The sequence below is a fragment of the Pristiophorus japonicus genome, chromosome 7, assembly GCF_044704955.1.
Source record: "Pristiophorus japonicus isolate sPriJap1 chromosome 7, sPriJap1.hap1, whole genome shotgun sequence".
NCBI lineage: Eukaryota > Metazoa > Chordata > Chondrichthyes > Pristiophoridae > Pristiophorus > Pristiophorus japonicus.
This window is the reverse complement of record NC_091983.1, coordinates 247,418,685-247,441,642: the sequence shown is the minus strand read 5'-3', so window position 1 is coordinate 247,441,642 and position 22,958 is coordinate 247,418,685. Positions and strand designations below refer to the sequence as shown.

The following is a 22,958-nucleotide window of genomic DNA, read 5'->3' as shown; positions in this document are numbered from 1 at the left end:
GTGAGGTTATCCACTTTGGCAGAAAAAAATAGAAAAGCAAATTATTATTTAAATGGAGAAAAATTGCAAAGCGCTGCAGTACAGAGGGACCTAGGGGTCTGTGTGCATGAAACACAAAAAGTTAGTATGTAGGTACAGCAAGTAATCAGGAAGGCAAATGGAATGTTGGCCTTTATTGCAAGGGGGATGGAGTATAAAAGCAGAGAAGTCCTGCTACATCTGTACAGGGTATTGGTGAGGCCACAGCTGGAGTACTGTGTACAGTTTTGGTCTCCGTATTTAAGGAAGGATATTCTTGCATTGGAGGCTGTTCAGAGAAGGTTCACTAGGTTGATTCTGGAGATGAGGGGGTTGACTTATGAAGATAGGTTGGGTCTATACACATTGGAGTTCAGAAGAATGAGAAGTGATCTTATCGAAACATATAAGATAATGAGGGGGCTCGACAAGGTGGATGCAGAGAGGATATTTCCACCCATAGGGGAAACTAAAACTGGGGAACATATAGTCTCAGAATAAGGGGCCACCCATTTAAAACTGAGATGAGGAGGAATTTCTTCTGAGGGTTCTAAATCTGTGGAATTCTCTGCTCCAGAGAGCTGTGGAGGCTGGGTCATTGACTATATTTAAGGCGGAGATAGATAGACTTTTGAACGATAAGGGAATAAAGGGTTATGGGGAGTGGGCAGGGAAGTGGAGCTGAGCCCATGATCAGATCAGCCATGATCTTATTAAATGGCGGAGCAGGCTCGAGGAGCCAGATGGCCTACTCCTGCTCCTATTTCTTATGTTCTTCTAATAGGCCCCACCACCTCTTACTACCCGCTTACTATTTACAGGCCGGGAGAAGATTTTTGGATTCCCTTTTATGTTAACTGCTGTTCTATTCTCATATTCTCTCTTTGCCAGTCTTATTTTCCTCTTCACTTCCCTTCTCAATTTATTATATTTGACCTGGTTCTCACTTAAAGAATTCACCTGACATGTTTCATCATATTCTCTATCTCCCTCATCATCCAAGGATGGTTTGGTTTCCTTACCTTTCCCTCTTGTTGGAATGTACCGAGCCTGTACCTGAAACATCTCCTCCTTAAAGAATACCCACTGTTCCATTAGTTTTCCCCGTCAACCTTTGGTTCCATTTTACCTTGGCTAGATCCCCTCTCTTCCCATTGAAGTTAGCCCTCTTCCAATTTAGAAGTTCCACTTTAGATTGCTCCTTGTTCTTCTCCATTTCTAATCTAAACCTTATGATACAATGATCACTCTTACCCAAGTGTTCTTCCAGACACTTGGCCCACCTCATTCCACAACACCAGATCCAGCAATGCCTCCTTTCTAGTTAGGCCCAAAACATACTGGTCAAGGAAGTTCTCCTAAACGCATTACAGAAATTCTGCCCCCTCCCTTCCCTTTACTCTAATATTATCCCAATTGATATTTGGGTAATTGAAGTCCCCCAGTATCACCACTCTATAGTTCTTGCACATATCTGTGATTTCCCGGCAGATTTGTTCCTCTATCTCTCTCCCACTGTTTGGAGGCCTATAGAATACTACCAATAGCATGATCATACCCTTTTTGTTTCTCAACTCTAACCAAATGGATTCTGTCTTTACCTCAAGGACATCTTCTCTTTCCAACATTACAATGTCTTCCCTAATCAGTACTGCCACCCCACCTCCCTTTTTTCCTTCTCTATCTATTCTGAACATCTTGTATCCAGGAATATTAAGCACCCAGTTCTCACCATTTTTAAGCCACGTTATTGCCACTACATCATATTCCCACATGGATAATTGTGCTTGGAGCTCACCAACCTTATTCACCACACTTTGTGCATTTACATACATACATTACTGCCATAGTACTGACTGCCAGACTGACCTGGGTTAATAGCTGCAGGATTTGCTATCTCATTGGACTGAGCTCAGTGTATTTACTGTCACTGGACCTGTATAGTTTCAATTACGGAGGTGTTATGGACCCTTGGATCTCTGCTTCCAGCAAAGGATATGATATTTGGGTTTCCTTTACTAAAAAATTGACAACAGACTTTCACCCAAACCAGCATTTTTGGCGTTGCATTCGGGTAGGAGGAACTCGTGTGTTCGGGTTGCACTTCATGCAGTGAGGTCAGCCTCCTGCAGATCACTTGTGAATACATTGTGGGAGCTCACCAGATTGTAGCTGGCCCTGGATTGGGTTGTTAGCTGAGTGGTGTGTAATGGACCATCGGAACTAGTGTAGGTGCTTCAGCCCCTCAGGCCTGCTCTGCCATTCATTTAGATCATAGGCGATCTGTATCTTAGCTGTATCTGTTTCTTGGACTGGAGCGTGTTCCCCAGGGTTCAGCACTAGGATTACTGCTGTTTCTGATTTGCATTAATGGCTTGGAATTGGGGGTACAAGGCATCATTTTGAAATGTTCAGATGATGCGAAACTTGGAAGTGCAGTAAACAATGAGGAAGATAGTAATAGACTTCAAGACCTAGACAGGCTGGTGGAATCGGCAGGCACATGGCAGATGAAATTTAACGCAGAAAAGTGTGAAGTGATACATTTTGGTAGGAAGAATGAGGAGACACAATACATGCTTAATGGTACCATTTTAAAGCGAATGAACGAACAGAGAGTTGGGGGTGTTTGTGCATAAATCTTTGAAGTTGGCAGGACAGGTTAACAAAGCGGTTAACAAAGCATATGAAACCCTGGGCTTTATAAATAGAGGCATAGAATACAAAAGTAAAGATGTTATGCTAAACCTATATAAACACTCGTTTAGCCCCAGCTGGAGGACTGTGTCCAATTCTGGGCACCAGGAACGACATGAAGGCTTTGGAAAGGGTACAGATTGGCTAGTATAGACTGGCGAATGCTACTTAAAGAGTTGACGGCAAATAGGCAATGGCAAAATTTAAAGATCATATGGATGAACTTCAACAGTTGTACATCCCTGTCTGGAGTAAAAATAAAACGGGGAAGGTGGCTCAACTGTGGCTAACAAGGGAAATTAAGGATAGTGTTAAATCCAAGGAAGAGGCATATAAATTGGCCAGAAAAAGCAGCAAACCCTGAGGACTGGGAGAAATTTATAATTCAGCAGAGGAGGACAAAGGGTTTAATTAGGAGGGGGGAAATAGAGTATGAGAGGAAGCTTGCTGGGAAAACTGACTGTAGAAGCTTCTATAGATATGTGAAGAGAAAAAGATTAGTGAAGACAAACGTAGGTCCCTTGCAGTCAGATTCAGGTGAATTTATAATGGGGAACAAAGAAATGGCAGACCAGTTGAACAAATACTTTGGTTCTGTCTTCACGAAGGAAGACACAAATAACCTTTCGGAAATACTAGGTGACCGAGGGTCTAGTGAGAAGGAGGAACTGAAGGAAATCCTTAATAGGTGGGAAATTGTGTTAGGGAAATTGATGGGATTGAAGGCCGATAAATCCCCGGGGCCTGATAGTCTGCATCCCAGAGTATTTAAGGAAGTGGCCCTAGAAATAGTGGATGCATTGGTGATCATTTTCCAACAGTCTTCGACTCTGGATCAGTTCCTATGGACTGGAGGGTAGCTAATGTGACACCACTTTTTAAAAAAGGAGGGAGAGAGAAAACAGGTAATTATAGACCGGTTAGCCTGACATCAGTCATGGGGAAAATGTTGGAATCGATTATTAAAGATGAAATAGCAGCGCATTTGGAGAGCAGTGACAGGATCGGTCCAAGTCAGCATGGATTTATGAAGGGGAAATCATGCTTGACAAATCTTCTGGAATTTTATGAGGATGTAACTAGCAGAGTGGACAAGGGAGAACCAGTGGATGTGGTGTATTTGGACTTTCAAAAGGCTTTTGACAAGGTCCCACACAAGAGATTGGTGTGCAAAATTAAAGCACGTGGTATGGGGGTAATGTACTGACGTAGATAGAGAACTGGTTGGCAGACAGGAAGCAGAGAGTCGGGATAAACCGGTCCTTTTCATAATAATGGCAGGCAGTGACTAGTGGGGTGCCGCAGGGCTCAGTGCTGGGACCCCAGCTATTTACAATATACATTAATGATTTAGATGAAGGAATTGAGTGTAATATCTCCCAAGTTTGCGATGACACTAAGCTGGGTGGCGGTGTGAGCTGTGAGGAGGACGCTAAGAGGCTGCAGGGTGACTTGGACAGGTTAGGTGAGTGGGCAAATGCATGGCAGATGCAGTATAATGTGGATAAATGTGAGGGTATCTACTTTGGTGGCAAAAACACAAAAGCAGAATATTATCTGGATGGCGGAAGATTAGGAAAAGGGGAGGTGCAACGAGACCTGGGTGACATGGTTCATAAGTCATTGAAAGTTGGCATGCAGGTACAGCAGGCGGTGAAGGCAGCAAATGGTATGTTGGCCTTCATAGCTAGGGGATTTGAGTATAGGAGCAGGGAGGTCTTACTGCAATTGCACAGGGCCTTGGTGAGGCCTCACCTGGAATATTGTGTTCAGTTTTGGTCTCCTAATCTGAGGAAGGATGCTCTTGCTATTGAGGGAGTGCAGCGAAGGATCACCAGATTGATTCCCGGGATGGCAGGACTGACATATGAGGAGAGACTGGATCAACTGGGCCTGTAGTCACTGGAGTTTAGAAGGATGAGAGGGGATCTCATAGAAACGTATAAGATTCTGACGGGACTGGACAGGTTAGACGCAGGAAGAATGTTCCCGATGTTGGGGAAGTCCAGAACCAGGGGACATAGTCTAAGGATAATGGGTAATCCATTTAGGACTTAGATGAGGAGAAACTTCTTCACTCAGAGAGTTGTTAACCTGTGGAATTCCCTACCGCAGAGAGTTGTTGATGCTAGTTCTTGGATATAGTCAAGAGGTAATTAGATGTGGCCCTTACGGGTAAGGGGATCAAGGGGTATGCAGAGAAAGCAGGAAAGGGGTACTGAGGGAATGATCATCCATGATCTTACTGAATGGTGGCGCAGGCTCGAAGGGCCGAATGGCCTACTCCTGCACCTATTTTCTATGTTTCTCGAAGAGATTTACTGGAATGATTCCAGGGATGAAGGATTACAGTTACATGGATAGACTGGAAAAGTTGCAATTGTTCTCCTTAGAGCACAGAAGGCCAAGAAGAGATTTGATGAGGTGTTTATACATGACTGGTTTAGACAGAGTAATGGTGCTCACAGGCCGGGGAGCAGAAGAAGCAGCGTGGCTGCTTGACCCAGCAGTCTGTGCGAGCACTATGGGACCAGGCCGGGGAGTGAAGGAGCAGTGTTGTGACCTATCCCAGCAGTCTGTGCGAGCACTATGGGACCAGGCCGGGGAGTGAAGGAGCAGTGTTGTGACCTATCCCAGCAGTCTGTGCGAGCACTATGGGACCAGGCCGGGGAGTGAAGGAGCAGTGTTGTGACCTATCCCAGCAGTCTGTGCGAGCACTATGGGACCAGGCCGGGGAGTGAAGGAGCAGTGTTGTGACCTATCCCAGCAGTCTGTGCGAGCACTATGGGACCAGGCCGGGGAGTGAAGGAGCAGTGTTGTGACCTATCCCAGCAGTCTGTGTGAGCACTATGGGACCAGGCCGGGGAGTGAAGGAGCAGTGTTGTGACCTATCCCAGCAGTCTGTGCGAGCACTATGGGACCAGGCCGGGGAGTGAAGGAGCAGTGTTGTGACCTATCCCAGCAGTCTGTGTGAGCACTATGGGACCAGGCCGGGGAGTGAAGGAGCAGTGTTATGGCCTATCCCAGCAGTCTGTGCGAGCACTATGGGACTAGGCCGGGGAGTGAAGGAGCAGTGTTGTGACCTATCCCAGCAGTCTGTGTGAGCACTATGGGACCAGGCCGGGGAGTGAAGGAGCAGTGTTGTGACCTATCCCAGCAGTCTGTGCGAGCACTATGGGACCAGGCCGGGGAGTGAAGGAGCAGTGTTGTGACCTATCCCAGCAGTCTGTGTGAGCACTATGGGACCAGGCCGGGGAGTGAAGGAGCAGTGTTGTGACCTATCCCAGCAGTCTGTGTGAGCACTATGGGACCAGGCCGGGGAGTGAAGGAGCAGTGTTGTGACCTATCCCAGCAGTCTGTGTGAGCACTATGGGACCAGGCCGGGGAGTGAAGGAGCAGTGTTATGGCCTATCCCAGCAGTCTGTGCGAGCACTATGGGACTAGGCCGGGGAGTGAAGGAGCAGTGTTGTGACCTATCCCAGCAGTCTGTGTGAGCACTATGGGACCAGGCCGGGGAGTGAAGGAGCAGTGTTGTGACCTATCCCAGCAGTCTGTGTGAGCACTATGGGACCAGGCCGGGGAGTGAAGGAGCAGTGTTGTGACCTATCCCAGCAGTCTGTGTGAGCACTATGGGACCAGGCCGGGGAGTGAAGGAGCAGTGTTGTGACCTATCCCAGCAGTCTGTGCGAGCACTATGGGACCAGGCCGGGGAGTGAAGGAGCAGTGTTGTGACCTATCCCAGCAGTCTGTGTGAGCACTATGGGACCAGGCCGGGGAGTGAAGGAGCAGTGTTGTGACCTATCCCAGCAGTCTGTGTGAGCACTATGGGACCAGGCCGGGGAGTGAAGGAGCAGTGTTGTGACCTATCCCAGCAGTCTGTGTGAGCACTATGGGACCAGGCCGGGGAGTGAAGGAGCAGTGTTGTGACCTATCCCAGCAGTCTGTGTGAGCACTATGGGACCAGGCCGGGGAGTGAAGGAGCAGTGTTGTGACCTATCCCAGCAGTCTGTGCGAGCACTATGGGACCAGGCCGGGGAGTGAAGGAGCAGTGTTGTGACCTATCCCAGCAGTCTGTGTGAGCACTATGGGACCAGGCCGGGGAGTGAAGGAGCAGTGTTGTGACCTATCCCAGCAGTCTGTGTGAGCACTATGGGACCAGGCCGGGGAGTGAAGGAGCAGTGTTGTGACCTATCCCAGCAGTCTGTGCGAGCACTATGGGACCAGGCCGGGGAGTGAAGGAGCAGTGTTGTGACCTATCCCAGCAGTCTGTGTGAGCACTATGGGACCAGGCCGGGGAGTGAAGGGGCAGTGTTGTGACCTATCCCAGCAGTCTGTGCGAGCACTATGGGACCAGGCCGGGGAGTGAAGGAGCAGTGTTGTGACCTATCCCAGCAGTCTGTGTGAGCACTATGGGACCAGGCCGGGGAGTGAAGGAGCAGTGTTGTGACCTATCCCAGCAGTCTGTGTGAGCACTATGGGACCAGGCCGGGGAGTGAAGGAGCAGTGTTGTGACCTATCCCAACAGTCTGTGTGAGCACTATGGGACCAGGCCGGGGAGTGAAGGAGCAGTGTTGTGACCTATCCCAGCAGTCTGTGGGAGCACTATGGGACCAGGCCAGGGAGTGAAGGAGCAGTGTTGTGACCTATCCCAGCAGTCTGTGCGAGCACTATGGGACCAGGCCGGGGAGTGAAGGAGCAGTGTTGTGACCTATCCCAGCAGTCTGTGCGAGCACTCTGGGACCAGGCCGGGGAGTGAAGGAGCAGTGTTGTGACCTATCCCAGCAGTCTGTGCGAGCACTCTGGGACCAGGCCGGGGAGTGAAGGAGCAGTGTTGTGACCTATCCCAGCAGTCTGTGCGAGCACTATGGGACCAGGCCAGGGAGTGAAGGAGCAGTGTTGTGACCTATCCCAGCAGTCTGTGCGAGCACTATGGGACCAGGCCGGGGAGTGAAGGAGCAGTGTTGTGACCTATCCCAGCAGTCTGTGTGAGCACTATGGGACCAGGCCGGGGAGTGAAGGAGCAGTGTTGTGACCTATCCCAGCAGTCTGTGCGAGCACTATGGGACCAGGCCGGGGAGTGAAGGAGCAGTGTTGTGACCTATCCCAGCAGTCTGTGCGAGCACTATGGGACCAGGCCGGGGAGTGAAGGAGCAGTGTTGTGACCTATCCCAGCAGTCTGTGTGAGCACTATGGGACCAGGCCGGGGAGTGAAGGAGCAGTGTTGTGACCTATCCCAGCAGTCTGTGCGAGCACTATGGGACCAGGCCGGGGAGTGAAGGAGCAGTGTTGTGACCTATCCCAGCAGTCTGTGCGAGCACTATGGGACCAGGCCGGGGAGTGAAGGAGCAGTGTTGTGACCTATCCCAGCAGTCTGTGCGAGCACTATGGGACCAGGCCGGGGAGTGAAGGAGCAGTGTTGTGACCTATCCCAGCAGTCTGTGCGAGCACTATGGGACCAGGCCGGGGAGTGAAGGAGCAGTGTTGTGACCTATCCCAGCAGTCTGTGCGAGCACTATGGGACCAGGCCGGGGAGTGAAGGAGCAGTGTTGTGACCTATCCCAGCAGTCTGTGTGAGCACTATGGGACCAGGCCGGGGAGTGAAGGAGCAGTGTTGTGACCTATCCCAGCAGTCTGTGCGAGCACTATGGGACCAGGCCGGGGAGTGAAGGAGCAGTGTTGTGACCTATCCCAGCAGTCTGTGCGAGCACTATGGGACCAGGCCGGGGAGTGAAGGAGCAGTGTTGTGACCTATCCCAGCAGTCTGTGCGAGCACTATGGGACCAGGCCGGGGAGTGAAGGAGCAGTGTTGTGACCTATCCCAGCAGTCTGTGCGAGCACTATGGGACCAGGCCGGGGAGTGAAGGAGCAGTGTTGTGACCTATCCCAGCAGTCTGTGCGAGCACTATGGGACCAGGCCGGGGAGTGAAGGAGCAGTGTTGTGACCTATCCCAGCAGTCTGTGCGAGCACTATGGGACCAGGCCGGGGAGTGAAGGAGCAGTGTTGTGACCTATCCCAGCAGTCTGTGCGAGCACTATGGGACCAGGCCGGGGAGTGAAGGAGCAGTGTTGTGACCTATCCCAGCAGTCTGTGTGAGCACTATGGGACCAGGCCGGGGAGTGAAGGAGCAGTGTTGTGACCTATCCCAGCAGTCTGTGCGAGCACTATGGGACCAGGCCGGGGAGTGAAGGAGCAGTGTTGTGACCTATCCCAGCAGTCTGTGCGAGCACTATGGGACCAGGCCGGGGAGTGAAGGAGCAGTGTTGTGACCTATCCCAGCAGTCTGTGCGAGCACTATGGGACCAGGCCGGGGAGTGAAGGAGCAGTGTTGTGACCTATCCCAGCAGTCTGTGCGAGCACTATGGGACCAGGCCGGGGAGTGAAGGAGCAGTGTTGTGACCTATCCCAGCAGTCTGTGCGAGCACTATGGGACCAGGCCGGGGAGTGAAGGAGCAGTGTTGTGACCTATCCCAGCAGTCTGTGCGAGCACTATGGGACCAGGCCGGGGAGTGAAGGAGCAGTGTTGTGACCTATCCCAGCAGTCTGTGCGAGCACTATGGGACCAGGCCGGGGAGTGAAGGAGCAGTGTTGCGATGTACCTCTCCAGGGAGCAGGAGAGCGATCGTAGTGAAGTGAGCAACTGGATTGGACGTCACCATAATCCAGGTCGCTGATTGGAGTGCAGGCAGATACAGCAGGAGTGGTGAAGGAGCGGTGAGTGAATGTAGAGCGATGTGATCGGGGCCCAGAAGAGGCGAGGGCCCAGGGGCAGCACGGGCTAGCCCACACTGCGATATGTGAGTGCACGAGCTCCGTGCAGCCGAGCTGGTCTCCAGTCATCTGGTTAATCCTTGCCACTGGGCCAACACCTAGCTCTGTCAAGCCCGTGTGGTGGCTGGTGTGCAACGGTCACCACACGTTAAAAAAAGTCCATGCACAGGCATCTTCCACCCTTCAATATGCAGTTTGGGATCTAGAATATTCGGTCCTTTATTGAAACACCTGTGAAATTTTTGCCATGAAAGCAAGTCATCGTCGATTCGAGGGACTGCCTCTGCTCAGCTGCATCGACCTAGCTTCAACCTACCCTAACACAGACCTATCTATCTCGGGTTTGACATTTTCTATTGACTCCCAGCCTCAGAAGCTTTTAGAGGGAGAATATTCCAGATTCCCATATTCCAGATTCCCACTACCCTTTGTGAAGAAGTGCTTCCTGACATCACCCTGAACGGCCTAGCTCTAAATTTAAGGTGATGCCCTCTTGTTCTGGACTCTTTCCCCCCCCCCCCCCCCCCCCCCGCCAGAGGAAATACTTTCTCCTTATCGACCCAAACAACCCCTTTAATTATCTTATGCCCCTTAATCTTCTATACGCAAGGGAATACAAGTCTCGTCTATGTAATCGGTCCTTATAATTAACCCTCTTAGTCCGGGTGTAATTGTGGTAAACCTGTGCTCTACTCCCTCCATGGCCTTGATGCCAATATTCCTTGTAAGCTGCACTTTGTTCTGCACGCCTGTTTCTTTTAATGATAGATTTTTGGAATAAAGGGAATTAAGAGATAATGGGGATAGGGCAGGAAAGTGAAGTTGAGGTAGCAGATCAGCCCTGATCTTATTGCATGGTGCAGCAGGTTCGAGGGGCCGAATGGCCTACTCCTGCTCCTATTTCTTATGTTCTAGTGCATAGTCCCTTTACATTTCTAAGCATGCTCAGTATTTACAATGTAAAAGCCGGTCTGTGTCCTGCACGGGACTCTTCCGATTACTGCATAGCCCTGCGCACAGCTTCGAGGGATCATTGCTTGACGCCTTCTCTTTGTGTTGCTCAGATTCTGTGTATTGATGAGGCCACTGCCAGCGTGGACCAGAAAACTGACAAGCTGCTGCAGAAGACGATACGAGAGCAGTTTGCAGAGAAAACTGTATTGACAATCGCCCACAGGTAACTTCATCACACGGGCATTAAGTGATTGGAGAAGGGCCGGGAGACAGGAGAAAACAGTTGTGAGCGTGAGGGGACGAACATTTCTGAGGGGTGATGAGAGTCGAGGGGAGAAGCAGTGAGGGGGGGGGGAGTTGGGCAAGAGAAGCAACCAGGAAGTGCTTTGGGGAAACCGTGAGGAGGTGGGAGCTGTGTGTCCACTCATTTCAGGGGTACACTCGGGCTTATAGCGGTGCTAGATAAAATGTGTTCAACCAGGTTATCTCCTTTACCAAGCAGCAAATCTTTGCCAGCAGTCACATGGGTCGTCATAAGTGGCAGCCTGGGGAGGTGGGCAGCCCTGGCATCCGATGCTGGTCACTATGACAACACTAGCTAAATGTGCCCCCCCAAGGAGCATTATTACTGAGAATGTAAGTGCTTTCTGCGGTGGTATCCAGCATCCCTGGATAATGCCTCCTTTGGTTGTGTTTCTCTCAGGTTGAACACTATCATGGATTCAGACCGGGTGCTGGTGATGGATGCTGGCACAGTGCAAGAATTTGACTCCCCAGCCATCCTCTCTCAGCTCAAGGATTCCTACTTCTACAAAATCGTACAAGGCGATAAGTAGTAATGGCAGGGCAACGGCCCAACCTGACGTGCCCACAGTGGACTGAGGCTCTGAGTGGCTCTGTTGATATGATCTGCACTTAACATTCACAGAGCTGACGGGTTGGGTTTGGGGACTCAGGAAGCTGTTCGCACCTTATGCATTTTAAACAGCGAAAACAAAGCCTCACCATTTCTAAAGGTTTTTAATCAACCATCTCGGGATTTAAAATGCTGACAGTAGGATTGTGTGATCCTCAGTTACCTGACTTCAGATAGGGTGGATCTGTGCTGTATACATCCTAAGTATAATGCTGCACCTTAAAAAAAAAATGTCCCTTTGTTCTGCACATTTCCCTTCACTCTCACTCCCTGCCCCGCTCTCGCTCCCTGCCCCACTCCCCTGTTCTGTACAGTCTGATATTCACTCACTCCCTGCCCCACTCCCCTGTTCTGTACAGTCTGATATTCACTCTCACTCCCTGCCCCACTCCCCCTGTTCTGTACAGTCTGATATTCACTCACTCCCTGCCCCACTCCCCCTGTTCTGTACAGTCTGATATTCACTCACTCCCTGCCCCACTCCCGTTGTTCTGTACAGTCTGATATTCACTCTCACTCCCTGCCCCACTCCCCCTGTTCTGTACAGTCTGATATTCACTCACTCCCTGCCCCACTCCCCTGTTCTGTACAGTCTGATATTCACTCACTCCCTGCCCCACTCCCCCTGTTCTGTACAGTCTGATATTCACTCACTCCCTGCCCCACTCCCCCTGTTCTGTACAGTCTGATATTCACTCTCACTCCCTGCCCCACTCCCCCTGTTCTGTACAGTCTGATATTCACTCTCGCTCCCTGCCCCACTCCCCTGTTCTGTACAGTCTGATATTCACTCACTCCCTGCCCCACTCCCCCTGTTCTGTACAGTCTGATATTCACTCACTCCCTGCCCCACTCCCCCTGTTCTGTACAGTCTGATATTCACTCTCATTCCCTGCCCCACTCCCCCTGTTCTGTACAGTCTGATATTCACTCTCACTCCCTGCCCCACTCCCCCTGTTCTGTACAGTCTGATATTCACTCTCACTCCCTGCCCCACTCCCCCTGTTCTGTACAGTCTGATATTCACTCTCACTCCCTGCCCCACTCCCCCTGTTCTGTACAGTCTGATATTCACTCTCACTCCCTGCCCCACTCCCCCTGTTCTGTACAGTCTGATATTCACTCTCACTCCCTGCCCCACTCCCCCTGTTCTGTACAGTCTGATATTCACTCACTCCCTGCCCCACTCCCCCTGTTCTGTACAGTCTGATATTCACTCACTCCCTGCCCCACTCCCCCTGTTCTGTACAGTCTGATATTCACTCTCACTCCCTGCCCCACTCCCGTTGTTCTGTACAGTCTGATATTCACTCTCACTCCCTGCCCCACTCCCCTGTTCTGTACAGTCTGATATTCACTCTCACTCCCTGCCCCACTCCCCCTGTTCTGTACAGTCTGATATTCACTCTCACTCCCTGCCCCACTCCCCCTGTTCTGTACAGTCTGATATTCACTCTCACTCCCTGCCCCACTCCCCCTGTTCTGTACAGTCTGATATTCACTCTCACTCCCTGCCCCACTCCCCTGTTCTGTACAGTCTGATATTCACTCTCGCTCCCTGCCCCACTCCCCCTGTTCTGTACAGTCTGATATTCACTCACTCCCTGCCCCACTCCCCCTGTTCTGTACAGTCTGATATTCACTCTCACTCCCTGCCCCACTCCCCCTGTTCTGTACAGTCTGATATTCACTCACTCCCTGCCCCACTCCCCCTGTTCTGTACAGTCTGATATTCACTCGCTCCCTGCCCCACTCCCCTGTTCTGTACAGTCTGATATTCACTCTCACTCCCTGCCCCACTCCCCCTGTTCTGTGCAGTCTGCCATTCATTCTTTACACTGCATGTTTCCCCCTTCATTCCCAACGTTGAGTTTCTTTCTTCCCTTCTGTCATTCTGTCTAGTTTCTGACCCTCCTCCATCGCTGTGTCCAGCCACTATATTTGGGTTCCCGCTGCCCTACTCGTGCAGCTCATTTACTATAATCTTCCTAGTGACTGACATTTATACTGACAAATCCACCCAAAGGAGCAGTCAGATTGGGCTGTTTGTAGTATTAGCCCATTGACTATGTGGACACAATTGTGTCCTTCTGCGTTCCCCTCAGTCGTGCCTCCGTGCTTTACATGTGTCTTTATTTGTCATTGTAATGACATTTAATAGTGGAAGGCATGTTAGTGAATCTGCGGAAATCGATCAGCTTATGGATGGATCTCTGTTGTTATTGTTGTGTCTCGAGTAGAATCGGCCATGAACTCCCCTGTACTGTATGAATAAATTCAGGACCCTCGAAGGATCCTTCCTCCTGCCTTTTCTTGTCTATTTTTAAGTGCTCCGGTTGTGTTGTGCGTTTTGCTCCAGGGTTGTGATTTAGCTGTTGATTTGAGCCACAGTGGGCAGTGAGGGCAGTCTGTTGCCCCTGGCAGTATTGGCAATGACTGGCTGCCTGCCCATTCCAGAGAGGTGACCAGGCCAGACCTATGGCAGATAATGTCGTAAAATAGAAATTTACCAGGAGCTGAGGACTTTGCTTTCAGTGGAAGGGTGAAGTACTTCTCTTTAGGGACACCAACTTCAGGATAAAGTTTTTGGCAAACCTGGTTTCCAGGTGTAATCCATGTGGGGCAGGATGGGATTCATTACAACACTGCAACATCAGAATAAAAGCAGTCACTTTCCAGGTTTAACCCTTCTCCAAGCAGACATTTCAGCCCAAGCATTTACACTGAAATCAACATCTGAGATACGCTTGCAGGTCATTAATTAATTAAAGATCAGGGATACACCGAGGATAATTAATTAATTAAAGATCGGGGATTCACTGAGGGTAATTAATTAAAGATCATGGATACACGGAGGGTAATTAATTAATTAAAGATCAGGGATACTCTGAGGTAATTCATTAATTAAAGATCATGGATACACTGAGGGCAATTAATTAATTAAAGATCGGGGGATCCACTGAGGGTAATTAAAGATCAGGGATACACCGAGGGTAATTAATTAATTACGGACTGGGGGATGCACTCAGGGTAATTAATTAAAGATCAGGGATGGATCGGGGATACACTGAGGGTAATTAATTAATTAAAGATCAGGGTACACACTCAGGGTAATGAATTAAAGATCAGAGATACACTGTGGGTAATTAATTAATTAAAGATCAGGGATACACTGTGGGTAATTAATTAATTAAAGATCAGGGATACACTGAGGGTAATTAATTAAAGATCAGGGATAGACTGAGGGTCATTAATTAATTTAATGATCAGGGATAGACTGAGGGTCATTAATTAATTAATGATCAGGGATAGACAGGGTCATTAATTAATTAATGATCAGGGATACACTGAGGGTCATTAATTAATTAAAGATCAGGGATACACTGAGGGTCATTAATTAATTAAAGATCGGGGATACACTGAGGGCAATTAATTAATGATCGAGGTACACCGAGGATAATTAATTAAAGATCAGGGATACACCGAGGGTAATTAATTAATTATAGATCAGGAATAAACAGAGGTTAATTAATTAAAGATCAGAGATACACTGAGGGTAATTAATTAATTAAAGATCAGGTATACACTGAGGGTCATTAATTAATTAAAGATCAGGGATACACTGAGGGCCATTAATTAAAGATCGGGGATACACTAAGGGTAATTAATTAAAGATCAGGGATACACTGAGGGTAATTAATTAATTAAAGATCGGGGACACACTGATGGTCATTAATTAATTAAAGATCGGGGATACACTGAGGGTCAATAATTAATTAAAGATCGGGGATACACTGTGGGTAATTAATTAATTAAACATCGGGGATACACTGAGGGTAATTAATTAAAGATCAGGGATACACTGAGGACATTAATTAATTAAAGATCGGGGGATGCACTGATGGTCATTAATTAATTAAAGATCGGGGATACACCGAGGGTTATTAATTAATTAAAGATAAGGGATACACTGAGGGTAATTAATTAAAGATCAGGGATACACCGATGGTCATTAATTAATTAAGAATCGGGGGATACACTCAGGGTCATTAATTAATTAAAGATCAGGGATACACTGAGGGCAATTAATTAAAGATCGGGGATACACCGAGGGTAATTAATTAAAGATCAGGGATACACTGAGGGTAATTAATTCAAGATCAGGGATACACTGAGGGTAATTAATTATTTCAAGATCAGGGATACACTGAGGGTCATTAATTAATTAAAGATCAGGGATACACTGAGGGGACTTAATTAATTAAAGATCGGGGATACTCTGAGGGTAATTAAAGATCAGGGATACACCGAGGGTAATTAATTAATTACGGACCGGGGAATACACTGAGGGTAATTAATTAAAGATCAGGGATGGATCGGGGATACACTGAGGGTAATTAATTAATTAAAGATCAGGGTACACACTCAGGGTAATGAATTGAAGATCAGGGATAGACTGAGGGTCATTAATTAATTAATGATCAGGGATACACTGAGGGTCATTAATTAATTAATGATCAGGGATACACTGAGGGTCATTAATTAATTAAAGATCCGGGATACACTGAGGGCAATTAATTAATGATCGCGGTACACCGAGGGTAATTAATTAAATATCAGGGATACAACGAGGGTAATTAAGTAATTATAGATCAGGAATACACTGATGGTAATTAATTAAAAATCAGGGATACACTGAGGGTCATTAATTAATTAAAGATCGGGGATACACTGAGGGTAATTAATTGATTAAAGATCGGGGATACACTGAGGGCAATTAATTAATGATCGAGGTACACCGAGGATAATTAATTAAAGATCAGGGATACACCGAGGGTAATTAATTAATTATAGATCAGGAATAAACTGAGGGTAATTAATTAAAGATCAGAGATACACTGAGGGTCATTAATTAATTAAAGATCAGGGATACACTGAGGGCCATTAATTAAAGATCGGGGATACACTGAGGGTAATTAATTAAAGATCAGGGATACACTGAGGGTCATTAATTAATTAAACATCGGGGATACACTGAGGTTAATTAATTAAAGATCAGGGATACACCGAGGGTAATTAATTAATTATAGATCAGGAATACACTGATGGTAATTAATTAAAGATCAGGGATACACTGAGGGTCATTAATTAATTAAAGATCGGGGATACACTGAGGGTAATTAATTAAAGATCAGGGATACACTAAGGGTAAATAATTAATTACAGATCGGGGTAGACACTGAGAGTAATTAAAGATCAGGGATACACTGAGGGTAATTAAAGATCAGGGGTACACTGAGTGTAATTAATTAAAGATCGGGGATACACTAATTAATTAAAGATCGGGGATACACTGTGGTCATTAATTAATTAAAGATCAGGGGTACACTGAGTGTAATTAATTAAAGATCGGGGATACACTAATTAATTAAAGATCGGGGATACCCTGTGGTCATTAATTAATTAAAGATCAGGGATACACTGAGGGTAATTAATTAATTGAAGATCAGGGATGCACTGAGGGTCATTAATTAATTAAAGATCAGGGATACACCGAGGGTAATTAATTAATTACGGACCGGGGTATACACTTAGGGTAATTAATTAAAGATCGGGAGATACACTGCGGGTAATTAAAGATCAGGGATACACCGAGGGTAATTAATTAATTACGGTCCGGGGGATACGCTTTGGGTAATTAATTAAAGATCAGGGATGGATCGGGGATACACTGAGGGTAATTAATTAATTAAAGATCAGGGTACACACTCAAGGTAATGAATTGAAGATCAGGGCTACACTGTGATTAATTAATTAATTAATGATCAGGGATAGACTGAGGGTCATTAATTAATTAAAGATCAGGTATACACTGAAGGTAATTAATTAAAGATCAGGGATACACTGAGGGTCAATAATTAATTAAAGATCGGGGATGCACTGTGGACAATTAATTAATTAAAGATCAGGGATACACTGAGGGTAAATAATTAATTACAGATTGGGGATACACTGATGGTCATTAATTAATTAAAGATCAGGGATACACTGAGGGCCAATAATTAATTAAACATCCGGGATACACTGTGGGTAATTAATTAATTAAAGATCAGGGATACACTGAGGGTCATTAATTAAAGATCAGGGATACACTGGGGACATTAATTAATTAAAGATCGGGGGATGCACAGATGGTCATTAATTAATTAAAGATCGGGGATACACCGAGGGTTATTAATTAATTAAAGATAAGGGATACACTGAGGGTAATTAATTAATGATCAGGAATACACCGAGGGTTATTAATTAATTAAAGATAAGGGATACACTGAGGGTAATTAATTAAAGATCAGGGATACACCGATGGTCATTAATTAATTAAAGATAAGGGATACACTCAGGGTCATTAATTAATTAAAGATCAGGGATACAATGAGGGTAATTAAAGATCAGGGATATACTGAGGGTAATTAATTAAAGATCGGGGATACACTGAGGGTAATTAATTAATTCAAGGTCAGGGATACACTGAGGATCATTAATTAATTAAAGATCGGGGATACACTGAGGGTAATTAATTAATTCAAGATCAGGGATACACTGAGGATCATTAATTAATTCAAGATCAGGGATACACTGAGGGTAATTAATTAATTCAAGATCAGGGATACACCGAGGGTAATTAATTAATTACGGACCGGGGGATACACTGAGGGTAATTAATTAAAGAATCAGGAATGGATCGGGGATACACTGAGGGTAATTAATTAATTAAAGATCAGGGTACACACTCAGGGTAATGAATTAAAGATCAGAGATACACTGTGGGTAATTAATTAATTAAAGATCAGGGATACACTGTGGGTAATTAATTAATTAAAGATCAGGGATACACTGAGGGTAATTAATTAAAGATCAGGGATAGACTGAGGGTCATTAATTAATTTAATGATCAGGGATAGACTGAGGGTCATTAATTAATTAATGATCAGGGATAGACAGGGTCATTAATTAATTAATGATCAGGGATACACTGAGGGTCATTAATTAATTAAAGATCAGGGATACACTGAGGGTCATTAATTAATTAAAGATCGGGGATACACTGAGGGCAATTAATTAATGATCGAGGTACACCGAGGATAATTAATTAAAGATCAGGGATACACCGAGGGTAATTAATTAATTATAGATCAGGAATAAACTGAGGGTAATTAATTAAAGATCAGAGATACACTGAGGGTAATTAATTAATTAAAGATCAGGTATACACTGAGGGTCATTAATTAATTAAAGATCAGGGATACACTGAGGGCCATTAATTAATTAAAGATCAGGGATACACTGAGGGTAATTAATTAATTGAAGATCAGGGATGCACTGAGGGTCATTAATTAATTAAAGATCAGGGATACACCGAGGGTAATTAATTAATTACGGACCGGGGTATACACTTAGGGTAATTAATTAAAGATCGGGAGATACACTGAGGGTAATTAAAGATCAGGGATACACCGAGGGTAATTAATTAATTACGGTCCAGGGGATACGCTTTGGGTAATTAATTAAAGATCAGGGATGGATCGGGGATACACTGAGGGTAATTAATTAATTAAAGATCAGGGTACACACTCAAGGTAATGAATTGAAGATCAGGGCTACACTGTGATTAATTAATTAATTAATGATCAGGGATAGACTGAGGGTCATTAATTAATTAAAGATCAGGTATACACTGAAGGTAATTAATTAAAGATCAGGGATACACTGAGGGTCAATAATTAATTAAAGATCGGGGATAGACTGAGGGTCATTAATTAATTAATGATCAGGGATAGACAGGGTCATTAATTAATTAATGATCAGGGATACACTGAGGGTCATTAATTAATTAAAGATCAGGGATACACTGAGGGTCATTAATTAATTAAAGATCGGGGATACACTGAGGGCAATTAATTAATGATCGAAGTACACCGAGGATAATTAATTAAAGATCAGGGATACACTGAGGGCCATTAATTAAAGATCGGGGATACACTAAGGGTAATTAATTAAAGATCAGGGATACACTGAGGGTAATTAATTAATTAAAGATCGGGGACACACTGATGGTCATTAATTAATTAAAGATCGGGGATACACTGAGGGTCAATAATTAATTAAAGATCGTGGATACACTGTGGGTAATTAATTAAACATCGGGGATACACTGAGGGTAATTAATTAAAGATCAGGGATACACTGAGGACATTAATTAATTAAAGATCGGGGGATGCACTGATGGTCATTAATTAATTAAAGATCGGGGATACACCGAGGGTTATTAATTAATTAAAGATAAGGGATACACTGAGGGTAATTAATTAAAGATCAGGGATACACCGATGGTCATTAATTAATTAAGAATCGGGGGATACACTCAGGGTCATTAATTAATTAAAGATCAGGGATACACTGAGGGCAATTAATTAAAGATCGGGGATACACCGAGGGTAATTAATTAAAGATCAGGGATACACTGAGGGTAATTAATTCAAGATCAGGGATACACTGAGGGTAATTAATTATTTCAAGATCAGGGATACACTGAGGGTCATTAATTAATTAAAGATCAGGGATACACTGAGGGGACTTAATTAATTAAAGATCGGGGGATACACTGAGGGTAATTAAAGATCAGGGATACACCGAGGGTAATTAATTAATTACGGACCGGGGGATACACTGAGGGTAATTAATTAAAGATCAGGGATGGATCGGGGATACACTGAGGGTAATTTATTAATTAAAGATCAGGGTACACACTCAGGGTAATGAATTGAAGATCAGGGATAGACTGAGGGTCATTAATTAATTAATGATCAGGGATACACTGAGGGTCATTAATTAATTAATGATCAGGGATACACTGAGGGTCATTAATTAATTAAAGATCGGGGATACACTGAGGGCAATTAATTAATGATCGCGGTACACCGAGGGTAATTAATTAAATATCAGGGATACAACGAGGGTAATTAAGTAATTATAGATCAGGAATACACTGATGGTAATTAATTAAAGATCAGGGATACACTGAGGGTCATTAATTAATTAAAGATCAGGTATACACTGAGGGTAATTAATTAATTAAAGATCAGGGATACACTGAGGGTCATTAATTAATTAAAGATCGGGGATACACTGAGGGTAATTAATTGATTAAAGATCGGGGATACACTGAGGGCAATTAATTAATGATCGAGGTACACCGAGGATAATTAATTAAAGATCAGGGATACACCGAGGGTAATTAATTAATTATAGATCAGGAATAAACTGAGGGTAATTAATTAAAGATCAGAGATACACTGAGGGTCATTAATTAATTAAAGATCAGGGATACACTGAGGGCCATTAATTAAAGATCGGGGATACACTGAGGGTAATTAATTAAAGATCAGGGATACACTGAGGGTCATTAATTAATTAAACATCGGGGATACACTGAGGTTAATTAATTAAAGATCAGGGATACACCGAGGGTAATTAATTAATTATAGATCAGGAATACACTGATGGTAATTAATTAAAGATCAGGGATACACTGAGGGTCATTAATTAATTAAAGATCGGGGATACACTGAGGGCAATTAATTAAAGATCAGGGATACACTAAGGGTAAATAATTAATTACAGATCGGGGTAGACACTGAGAGTAATTAAAGATCAGGGATACACTGAGGGTAATTAAAGATCAGGGGTACACTGAGTGTAATTAATTAAAGATCGGGGATACACTAATTAATTAAAGATCGGGGATACACTGTGGTCATTAATTAATTAAAGATCAGGGATACACTGAGGGTAATTAATTAATTGAAGATCAGGGATGCACTGAGGGTCATTAATTAATTAAAGATCAGGGATACACCGAGGGTAATTAATTAATTACGGACCGGGGTATACACTTAGGGTAATTAATTAAAGATCGGGAGATACACTGAGGGTAATTAAAGATCAGGGATACACCGAGGGTAATTAATTAATTATGGTCCGGGGGATACGCTTTGGGTAATTAATTAAAGATCAGGGATGGATCGGGGATACACTGAGGGTAATTAATTAATTAAAGATCAGGGTACACACTCAAGGTAATGAATTGAAGATCAGGGCTACACTGTGATTAATTAATTAATTAATGATCAGGGATAGACTGAGGGTCATTAATTAATTAAAGATCAGGTATACACTGAAGGTAATTAATTAAAGATCAGGGATACACTGAGGGTCAATAATTAATTAAAGATCGGGGATGCACTGTGGACAATTAATTAATTAAAGATCAGGGATACACTGAGGGTAAATAATTAATTACAGATCGGGGATACACTGATGGTCATTAATTAATTAAAGATCAGGGATACACTGAGGGCCAATAATTAATTAAACATCCGGGATACACTGTGGGTAATTAATTAATTAAAGATCAGGGATACACTGAGGGTCATTAATTAAAGATCAGGGATACACTGGGGACATTAATTAATTAAAGATCGGGGGATGCACAGATGGTCATTAATTAATTAAAGATCGGGGATACACCGAGGGTTATTAATTAATTAAAGATAAGGGATACACTGAGGGTAATTAATTAATGATCAGGGATACACCGAGGGTTATTAATTAATTAAAGATAAGGGATACACTGAGGGTAATTAATTAAAGATCAGGGATACACCGATGGTCATTAATTAATTAAAGATCGGGGGATACACTCAGGGTCATTAATTAATTAAAGATCAGGGATACAATGAGGGTAATTAAAGATCAGGGATATACTGAGGGTAATTAATTAAAGATCGGGGATACACTGAGGGTAATTAATTAATTCAAGGTCAGGGATACACTGAGGGTCATTAATTAATTAAAGATCGGGGATACACTGAGGGTAATTAATTAATTCAAGATCAGGGATACACTGAGGATCATTAATTAATTAAAGATCAGGGATACACTGAGGGTAATTAATTAATTCAAGATCAGGGATACACCGAGGGTAATTAATTAATTACGGACCGGGGGATACACCGAGGGTAATTAATTAAAGAATCAGGAATGGATCGGGGATACACTGAGGGTAATTAATTAATTAACGATCAGGGTACACACTCAGGGTAATGAATTGAAGATCAGGGATACACAGTGGGTAATTAATTAATTAACGATCAGGGATAGACTGAGGGTCATTAATTAATTAATGGTCAGGGATAGACTGAGGGTCATTAATTAATTAATGATCAGGGATACACACGGTCATTAATTAATTAAAGATCAGGGATACACTGAGAGTCATTAATTAATTAAAGATCGGGGATACACTGAGGGCAATTAATTAATGATCGAGGTACACCGAGGGTAATTAATTAAAGATTAGGGATACACCGAGGGTAATTAATTAATTATAGATCAGGAATACACTGATAATTAATTAAAGATCAGGGATACACTGAGGGTCATTAATTAATTAAAGATCGGGGATACACTGAGGGTAATTAATTAAAGATCGGGGATACACTGTGGGTCATTAATTAATTAATGATCGGGGGATACAGTGAGGGT

The 22,958-nt window shown here is 44.6% G+C and overlaps 1 protein-coding gene across 2 annotated transcripts in view; it reads left to right on the top strand.

Annotated features, from left to right (window-relative positions):
• abcc10 (ATP-binding cassette, sub-family C (CFTR/MRP), member 10) overlaps positions 1–13,662 on the top strand; it is a 136,531-nt gene extending 122,869 nt beyond the window's left edge. For both annotated transcript variants that reach the window (XM_070885877.1, XM_070885876.1), the window contains exons 17-18: positions 10,549–10,661; positions 11,142–13,662. In XM_070885877.1, the coding sequence (XP_070741978.1) occupies positions 10,549–10,661; positions 11,142–11,274 (246 nt within the window). In that variant the 3' untranslated portion in view covers positions 11,275–13,662. The remainder of the gene's footprint in view (positions 1–10,548; positions 10,662–11,141) is intronic.
• Positions 13,663–22,958: the final 9,296 nt, after the last annotated feature.